This window comes from Mizuhopecten yessoensis, unplaced genomic scaffold (assembly GCF_002113885.1).
Source record: "Mizuhopecten yessoensis strain PY_sf001 unplaced genomic scaffold, ASM211388v2 scaffold5809, whole genome shotgun sequence".
Classification (NCBI taxonomy): domain Eukaryota; kingdom Metazoa; phylum Mollusca; class Bivalvia; order Pectinida; family Pectinidae; genus Mizuhopecten; species Mizuhopecten yessoensis.
The window spans coordinates 38,972-49,835 of record NW_018406234.1 but is presented as its reverse complement, the minus strand read 5'-3'; the positions used below and the strand labels follow the sequence as shown (position 1 = coordinate 49,835).

Genomic DNA, 10,864 nt, shown 5'->3' with positions numbered 1-10,864 from the left:
TAAAGTATAAGTGACATATATACGTCACGATAGATTACATCCACTGGAGTAACTGGTATGTGCGTTTCTCTATATAAATACAGTTTCTTCAATCCATTACTGTAACTGGTATGGACGTCTCTATATCTATATAAAGTTTATGTGACACATAAACGCCACTATATATTCAATCCATTACTTTAACTGGTATGCACGTTTCTCTCTCTATATATATAAAGTTTATGTGACATATGTAAGTCACTATAGATTACATCCACTAGTGTAACTGGTATGTACGTCTCTGTATATCTATATCTATATAAAATATAAGTCACATATATAAGTCACTTTATATTAAATTCAGTAGTGTAGCTGGTATATACGTCTCCTTATATCTATATCTACATAGAACAAAACACGAAGATAACAATTCGCTAGCACGTTCGCCCATCTTAGGGTTCTTCAGACGATTTGAATTGATCAAGTATTAGTGACATATTTAAGTCACTATAGAATAAATCAACTAGGTAGCTGGATTGAACGCCTCTCTTTATATCTATGTTTATATACAGTATAGGTGACATATATAAGTGTATAGATTACATCCACTAGTTTGGCTGGTGCGTACGTCTCTCTTTATATCTATATAAAGTGTAGTGGACATATGTAAGTGTATAGGTTACATCCACTAGTTTGGCTGGTGTGTATGTTTCTATATATATACATATATAAAATATAAGTGACATATGTAAGTCACTATATATTACATCCAATTGTGAGGCTGGTTTGAACGTCTTTATAATTATATCTATATCTAAATAAAATAAAAGTGACATTTGTAAGTCACTTTAGATTACATCCACTAGTATGGCTGGCATGTATACATGTATATATATACATCTATATAAAATATAAGTGATAGGTTTCATCCACTAGTTCAGGTGATGTATTACTGTCGCTTTATGTTTACATCCGTGTAAATTACAGATTTTATGACGTTTGCTGTTGATTTACACGAATACAAAGTATGGTTTATATACAAGGATATATGTTTTAATCTGTACCATGAGTATCTATGCATACGAAGGTTATTTGTTTATTTGCATATATAGTATGGGGGTATGTTGCCTATGTTCTCACCATTTTTGTGTCTGCTCACTTTGTTTCATGGTTTTGTACGTTTAAAAAATGTAAATATTTTCAACTATTGAATTTGATATATAACACGCTATAATATTGCGTACAGTTTCTAGATGACCTAACATAATTTGATGTCGTGCGAATGTTTAAAAAAACCAAGTATCACCTTTTTTTCGGCAGAAACGATCAATGTCTGTGGCAGATCTCTGCTGGAAACTCCGGAAAAACCGTTGTTTTGACTGTTGAGTTCTACGATATAGAGGAAGATGGTGGCTGCGAAGACTACTTACGTATTGAAGGTAATACTGTTACTCATTTGTGGTAAATCTCAATGCCACATTTTCGGTTTTGTTTCCAAACAATAGAAAGCATGAATGCAATGGAGGGTTTGACTGTAGCTTCAATATATGATATTAGGTTTGCTTAATTGTACTTTAACTTCAATACGCTTTCTTGTCAACTTGGAAAAACATATACATTTTTGTATTTCGAATTGAAAGCAAGCATCAGTAAAATATCAAAATAAAAAATTGTTCCTCGTTAATTTGATCGGGACGCTGTCTCTTAGGAGACACAGTCGATTCCTGGTCAGATTGTAACGATTGTCTTCAGGATGGGGCAAACATTACAACGTCTTAACAATGATATAATCTTTTGAGTTATTAACAGGTCATCTGTTCAGTATAAAAAGGTTCTATAACATTCCAAATGACGAGATCAAAAATAAAAACATATATGCATACATTCAAACATTTAGAGATATCTCACTTTAAGAGTTATCGTTAATAGTAGTTACGTTGTCAGATATGTTGTAATTATTACTTCAGACATTCGGCCAAACAGTTAAATCACATAGTCTTTCAACTAATCTTTTGTTTTTAAGCACAAAGTGATCCCATGCATCCTCCTCTATTTCGATACGACTCCGATAGCCTAGTATTATATTTTCCATGCAGTGTCTTCCAGTTCAGAAAACGTCATATAGTTCGTTGTACCTATTATATTTAACACTTTGTCAAATATAGAATATCTCGTCTCGTATAATTTGCTACACTTTATAAAACAAATGAGCAATGATATTGCTTTCTTGCTGCCCACACAATTGACATGTAACTATATCATTTACATACGAAAATACTAAACATTATCATTTCTGCTAGTTTCTAAATATAAGACGGATGTTTTACACATAGATTCCATAGCGGATGTAACGACAAATTAATTAGGTCTCCTATGGACCTTTATTAAGGTCTCCATTATAAAAGAAATGCAAGAATAGCAATGATATACTCTTTTGAATTATAAACAGTCAATCAGTTCAGAAAAAACAAATTCTGAAATGTTCTAACGGACGAGAATAGCTGCTGATCGAATTTGAAGTCAAAACTTTGGCTGCAGAGTAAATCAAGGGAATATATATAGTTAGTAGAGTTTGGGGAAAATGTGTGGAAAGTAATACATAGAAAAGTAGATACAAAACACGAGTTCAACCTATTACCTGGCTGATTTACAGTAGTAGAAATGATAAAAGAAAAAAATACAAAAATATCATTCAACGAACGGGTTGTATAAATGACAAGACTCGTTACATAGTGATAGAAAATCAATATGCTATGATTGAAATAAAAAATATTAATTATATCTACGTTAAGGAAATGTCATAACCATAGCAAAGACCCATATATCCCCCTCCCGTGGAGACAAAACTAGAGACAGGTTCAATGTAGATTTTGAAGAGATGTACATGGGTTATATCGTCTGTTATATTTAAATTACTCGACTGAGTGATGGCAGTGACTGGCATTCACGTGATGATGACAATACTTTAGTATTAAGTCAATCAGGCAAATGTCTTTGTTTAACCTGTTTATATCCTACTAACTTTGAGAGCAACATCAAAAGTGTAACTTGTAAACAGTCTGTTTTATATATTTTTTCTAGGTTCAACAACTAAAGCCACAAAAATTTGTGGAGAAGACTTTTCCCATCCACTCATGACCTTTAGAGATACCAATTTCAACGTTAGCTTCACTTCTCCTGATGATACACTTCGTCGTGGATTTGTATTTAGCATTGTTCTAGAAAAACCATGTCATACAAATACTTCAACGATGCTTGAAGCCGACGTTAATGTGCAAAGTATCTCCTCGGAAGGTTATCCCAACCATTACACATGGTAAGTTGAGACTGAATGACACTTATTATACTGTATACAGCCTGGAAACGGTATACAGACCTCATACATAATAACGACAGCATGATCCAATATGTGAATTATACTCAAACAAAAAAATATTCAATTTGTAAGTATTACTTAAACAGAAATATACGCAAAAATGGTATATCGACAGTGCAACGAAAAGTCTTCTTTTGTATATATATACTCTGATTGATGGTAAGATTAGTACGGACCTCCACTGTAAACCTACTGACACACACCAGTATCTCCACCCATCCAGTTGTCACCCCTCGCACACCACGAGAAGCATACCCTACTCCCAAGCTCTGCGCATCAGGCGTATTATTTCGGATGACATCATCTTCGAACGTAGATGTTCAGAGTTAATGTCCCACCTTCTTAGCAGATGATACAAATCTACTTTGATAGATCGGGAAATAGACAAAGTGAGGGTACTGGACAGGGCAAGTCTGCTTGTATACAAAGTCAGACCCCAAAAACAAATGCAATTTACAGTACGTGGGCGAGACCTGCACCCAGCTCAATATCAGAATCAACAACCACCGCTGCTCCATCAAGCAGAACAAACCAGACTTCCCTGTGGCAATGCATTTTAATATGCCTAGCCACAAATGGAAAGACATGCAGGTGGTTGCCATAGATCATTGCCCTACATGGGATGAAACGAGACAACGTACGAGAGAGCGGTTTTGGATCACCAATCTACAAACCCGCTACCCTCGAGGTATGAATGAACGATAGGCGGTTGCCATCCGCTCGTTTTCCTTCCAAGTAGTTCAGAGTCTTTTGAAAACAATGTCCTAAGCAGAAGTTGAAGAGATTCTGGAATCGAGGCGATATTTTTGTCCAAAGAAGACAATTTTTTTTTAAGAGGTTTGGCTGCTGTCATGATGAATTTTGTCTCCGATTCAGTGTTACTCTTTGTCTGATTCTCATAATAATCCTGGAAAATAGACCTAGCAGTGTATTGGAGAGTCACAACGTTTGATTTTCCATTAATTTCAGATATCACAATCCGAGGTCCAAAATGTTCTTATAATTTAACCTTCATATGTGACACACTATATGCATTTTCTTCACCACAATGTTCTGCCATTTTCTTTACCAGATCGATGATGGTAATTTGTTCATTGTCATGCTGTACCAAATAGTCTGTTGCATATATAAAACTTTCTCTTTTTGCTGATGGTCTACCAACTGGTGTCATCTGCTTCTTTGTTTGTGTGGAAAATTATTGGGATACCTGTCTGAACGTTCGGAAGTTAACACTACAACTTTGATGATACAATGCATCAGCAGCATAAAGATCAGCTGCATATTCTATCCTTCCCTTCACCTCAGCAGCCCAATCATCATTGCGGTCTGTGCAAATATCCAAAATGTGCAATCATAATCTGAAGTTCGAACTGGAAATACGTCAGGGCCTATTTTGTTTCCAGACAATCGTGCAGATTGACCACAGAAAAGACGGTGTTGTTGAAAATGAAAAAGGGAACTCGAACGCAGACTGCTTTTTGATGCTAATAAGGAATCCGTATCTTTATCCTGAGATTTCTTTTGGTTTAGGTGCATAGACTTTGGATTAACATATGACTTGCGACAATCTTATTGTACTTTTTGACCTGGGACAGTAAGTATGGAGTCGCCAAGTACCTTGCTGGCTTCGTTGATACCTATACTACCTTTTTGGCGTAAGGTCACAGTATCCCTTCCGTTCTGGAGAGATTGATGACACAGGACACACTCCTCCATATCTAATGGTATAGCCGTAAGAAGAAAAATGTCTTACATCATCGTGCCAAAAGAAAGTTAAGTTGTTTAAATTCCTGTATATTTCAAGTAATTACATCTGCATTTGCTGAATTTTCCTGGTTCCGTTTTTCACCAATTTCCCAGACAAAAAAAAGTTACAAGCCGGTTAAAAGAGTTAATTCTGTGACTTTAAACAGTAAAACTAATGCATTCAAGACGAGAAATGTCAATATCGAGTGTTTAAGAAATAGGTAACTTGTTTCGATATTAATATTGTCATAATTGTCTGTAAAGCGTAATGAATTTATTGAATTGCACTCATGGGCTTCCATACATTTTTTTATTTTATCAAGGAGGGTCCAAGGTTTTTACTAATTTTCCACTTTTCGATATAATTTTTCACATGATTATGTTTCTAATAATTGTAACAATGTTGGATGAATTTAAAAAAGACAGAAATATGGTTATCGGTCGTGTTTAACAAACATGTTCTCTGCTGGTGCGGCCTATTTACATAGCAGACGCCGCTACACAATGTATGGTTGATGGGCATGCTAAACGTATATTGGAAGTCAACTGCTATTATTTTCATCATTATAAATTACATTTTAAAATAAATGTGCATTGTCAACTTACCATGAAATAATACGGCTCCGTTATCGTTGTTTTGTTTCTGAATATTTTCCAAGGCACTAGCAGGATCACTAGAATTATCTCCCTTTGCGAGCTCTTCTTGATGTACGGCGGCCCATAGGTGCCATATTCTCCTCGTTGATTTTTTTTAATCTTTTTTGATGCGGGAATTAACCATTTCCCCGAAGGTTGATTTTGGTAGACTTTTTAATACAAACACAAATACAATCAATTAAATGGAAACAGTCATAAAATATTATTTTGCAATTTTCTTGAGGGTAAATTACAGAATGATCAGACTATTATGACCGCGTCAAGTCCTTGATTATGCATCCAAAAATGCGTCGATAATTCTACCACATGATAAAGTAATGCTCGTCTGTGTCGACAACACTGTCACCTTCATCAGACATTGTGTCTGATGAAGGTGACAGTTTACATATCGTGCACGTTGAAACGATACGATATGCATATATGCGCGTATAACCTCACTCGACATAGTTAATTCCATTACAATTGGGATTGTTGGAACAGTGTTGCACTCGCATAGGTTTGTTGGAGAAATACATGCACGCGCAAGTATACTTTTTAGTAGAGACTTACTTTGCCCACTGATCCTATGTATATTCAAACGTCATGACTATATTGAAGTATGATGGTGTGCAATTTTAATATCTCGATATCCTTTTGAAATAAACGTGTCTAGCCGTGTGAATGGTGAATGTTGCGTTTTTAAAGTTAGTTTTTATATTCTTTTTCTTTTATATGTTAATTTCCCTGTAAGCATTTGCTTAAGAATCATTTAAATATATTTGTACAACTTTGTAGGAACCGACAGTCTGGGAACTACAAATGTGAATGGCACATTGAGGCTAGGGATGGTTCTGCTGGGATTCTGCTCGATTTACACATGGATGGACTAAGTATTGGCACCCAACTTAACATATACGATGGTGAGAATGTGTAATTACAGGAATTGAACGTTAAAACTACATTATATTTACATCATTTTAAAGAATATCCTTTTCGATTAAGTATCGTGTTGTCCACACAAAATCTAAAAACATATTTAAATAAATAAATGAAATACTAATTATTCCTTGATGAATGTCAGGAATTTTTATTATCAAAACATGCGATATATTACTGAAATTAACCGAGAAACGATTATGCCGTATTTATCTCCACTTACATATTTTATCACTACAAATTTAATTTAAGGAATACAGGATAATTTTGGTGGGATGTTAAGGGTTAATTTTCCTTTGACAAATATGTGCAGTACAATGGATGAACGGACAGGCTATCCTATAGTAAATTCTTTCATGGGTGGCTGGAATAAATATACCGAGATAAATTGATAAATAAAAGTATAAACAATGTTACGAGATAATATTTTTATACACAATTGAAAAAGAATTAATAAATTGTGGTTACGACAACATATCTGGCGTAGTTTTTAAAGAGTGTGCTGATGAGTTATGGTACCACTGTGTAACATTTTCAACCGTTCATTGAACGATAGTATCTTTCCAAGTATTTTTAAAAGGGCTAATGTTATTTCCATTTCTAAATCTAGTAAACGTAATGAAGTCTCTAATTACAGACCAGTATCTTTACTACCAATTATATCTAAAGTTTTCGAAAAACTGGTTGACGTACATTATTTTTTCTTATTTTACAAATACACTTATCTGCGATGAGCAACATGGTTTTATGCCAAAAAGGTCTACTGTTTCAAACCTTTCATGTTTCACCGATCAGATTTCCAAAGCCTTTGATAAAAAAGTAGAATTTCATGCTGTATACACTGATTTTTCAAAGGCATTTGACAAAGTAAACCACAGATTATTTTTGCATAAGTTAAAATTGTATGTTGTAGGAGGTAGCATTTTAGATTGGTTTACTACTTATTTGAAAGACAGATTCCAGCGTCTAACTGTCAATGGGGCAACATCCGGTTGGTGTGATGTAACTTTCGGTGTGCCTCAAGGTTCGATACTTGGACCTAAACTTTTCCTTGTTTTTATCAACTCTTATGTCTGCCGACGACAGCAATTTTGTTAGTGTGTAAGATTGGTGCACTGTGTGGAAAATGAAAGTGAATGTGAAGAAGTGCTGCCAGGTCATTTTTACAAACAAGAAGAAATGTATGAATTTCAGTTACACTATAAATGATGAGAACATGAAGAATGAAATGTGTGTGAAAGATCTTGGTGTTTGGCTGACATCTTCGATGAGTTTTGATACCCACATTAGACGTACTGTTTCCAAATCAATGCGAATGCTCGGTTTTATAAAACATACATGTAAAAGTTTTACACAAATACCTGTTTTAAGGTCTCTTGTTAGGAGCTAGTTAGAATACTGTTGTCATATCTGGTCTCCTTACCAAACATATTTAATTCACCAGGTCGAAGTTCGCCAGCGTAAATTTTTGAAATTTTTATGTTTTAAGGCACACGTCGACTACAATTCCATGTCTTACGCTGACACTTGTAGGCATTTTAATCTTCCTAGCCTCGAACATAGGCGGGCATTTTTAGACGTTGTGTTTCTTTACAAATGTGTTAATAGTGCTTTTGATTGTCCATATTTAGTCAAGCAAATGTGTTTTTTAGTACCTGGTCGTAATCTACGATCAATTCGTTTCAACCAGTTTTACTGACAGAGAAGTAGAATAAACGTTAGAAAGTATAGTATTTTAAACAGGATTCAATGTAATTTTAACTATCTTGATTTTGCACCAGACTGTGATATGTTTCGTTCTTCTCTCTTCGAGTAAACAGTACGGTTAAAGAAGATTTGCTATCACTAATTTCTTTTGTTTTACATATGAGTATCTTTTAGTCTGTGTTACATGCCTAACTGACTGTGATATTTTATACTTGTGTTGTAATGTTGTTATCCATTCTGTAAGTGGACCCTTGGGTCTGTTGAATTGGAAATAAATAAATAAATAAATAAAATAAAAACACTGCCACATACACATAGAACGTACATACAATAAGTTATCTTTGTTAAAATGCATTGTTACTATGGGAATACACATTAAGTGAACATTGACCAATGCTTTTGATGTTTTCCTTACAATCTCCAAGTTGTCGCAGTATTATTCGTGAAAACAAGTACACCTACGTTTACCATAGACAATATACCCAAAATAGATTAATTTATTTTCAATCTACTGTCTATTCATACGACTACACTGTTATAATCAATAAAATACAAAATACCGACATTGTTTTATTGATGAGATATTAAAGTTGACTTCTCACATCTGTTTATTTCTTTTCTGACTAAAAATTACGAAAAGATCACTGAATTGAAAATGAAATTTGTCTTTGCATATGCCAGAGTAACACCAAACAGAGCCTGATGTATTAGTTTGTTGAGACGTTATTTAAGTTGAGCATGTAAGTGATAAAGTCAGGTAAATAAGGGGTTTGCAGTTGGTTTCGAATCCGTTTATCAATTTCGCTTAAAGATTTTACTAATCTCTATAAGTGTGTGTGCTACATTGTCGTCATATAGTTCTAACTTTCATATGTATAAGGATTTTTGGTGAATATCGATCTATTAATAATATTGAATGGATCAAAAGGCACTAGTTAGGCTATTTGGAGACACATCAGGGAAAAACGAAGTATGCTAAGTATCTGTATTTCGGAAACTGTATGCGAACTCAACTTTTTCTGATGATTTAAAATAAAAAAGATATTCGTTTTACTGCAGTCAAAATTAGAGATCCATTAGTACTGCAATAAGAAAGCATGACTGTAGCTGTCTAAAATGCCCCGAAACTCTGATAATTTCAGGATGCGATAATACTGGAACGAAGCTTTATCCAACAATGAATGCGACACAGGTTACTGGAGCGGAGCGGACGCAGGTAGCCACAGGAAACTCCACGTTCATTGAGTTTATTGTGGAATCAGTAGGAGGCCAAGGATTTCGGATAAACTATCTCTCAGTTCCTGCCAGCGGTACGTTATACTTCCTGAATGTCGAGATTAATGTTTGCAGCACTTCAAAGCACATACTACAAGTTTCAGGTTTAAGGTATACTGTGTCGGTAATCGGTATGTATTATTAGTTTAAACTTGTCTTTAAATGTTATCTGTTCTGTAACATGTACTTGTAACTATGTGGAATGTGTATTCCGTTCTGTCAAACTGTAGTTAGTGTTGTCTGGAGCCTCTTAACTGTCAATTTGACCTTCACTGCTATAGTAAAACTACTAGTTTTGGATGACAAAAAGTGTGTTCAATTTATAAATGTTTTGTTGCATAATTAATTGTTCTAATAAATAACGTAATATATGTGTTAAACATGCAAGCTCACAGTTCGTAATCATCTCACCATAGTTTCCTAATCAACCTTGAATACAGGTATACCATCCAAAGTGTCTTTTTGAAACTGGCTTTCGATAAACGTTTTATGAACCTTCAAAACATTAGTAAACTTTTTGTTTTGGTCTTGTTTGATCTTCATCATAAAGTTCGGTGTCTGCATTACACACCGAACTGGAAACTATATATATCTGATGCCCAGACTATAATTAGAAGGTTAAAATCTCCTCCTTTAATCTTGTCAGAATAGGGTTGTTCTTCGGTCGGATTTGAATTATTTTGTCATAGAGGTTGCCAAAGGTTTATCCAATCTTTACGTAAGGTGTGCTATAATTAGCGCTGTCTTAGGTACTGGGCCGTCTATAATATGTAACTCCGTCTTTGTCAACCCAAAATATTTCCGCATCTATTATGTTGCATTAAAACGATACCATTTTGATAGCTTCTCCATTAATGCGCTGATTCCTATCTTGGTGCTCCCTCCTTCTTCCTTAAAATTTACGAAATTGTGCATTACTGCTTTGCTAGAACCATTTTCGAATGCTTCGCTTGGTACGGATTTTTTATGGGAATTACGTCCCCTTTATTGGCAAATGTTGCGCTTTTATGCTTTATGAACAAACGCAGCTTCATATACCCCGACAATTTAACCGATGAGAACACAATATTTATCTTTACAGTATGACAAGTCTAACTGTACTTTACAAAGCACTTATTGTATTATATCTATAAATACAGCACAAAGCACTAATTGTATTATATTTATAAATGCAGCAAGCAGATGTTTTATTGTGTTTCAATACCTTTG

General features: G+C 34.5%; 1 protein-coding gene across 1 annotated transcript in view; it reads left to right on the top strand.

The window, feature by feature from the left end:
- Positions 1-1,246: 1,246 nt before the first annotated feature.
- LOC110451136 (cubilin-like) overlaps positions 1,247-10,864 on the top strand; it is a 34,679-nt gene continuing 25,061 nt past the window's right edge. Inside the window, exons 1-4 of the mRNA XM_021498996.1 lie at positions 1,247-1,418; positions 3,061-3,295; positions 6,533-6,657; positions 9,523-9,690. Coding sequence (XP_021354671.1) covers positions 1,262-1,418; positions 3,061-3,295; positions 6,533-6,657; positions 9,523-9,690 — 685 coding nt within the window. The 5' untranslated portion in view covers positions 1,247-1,261. The remainder of the gene's footprint in view (positions 1,419-3,060; positions 3,296-6,532; positions 6,658-9,522; positions 9,691-10,864) is intronic.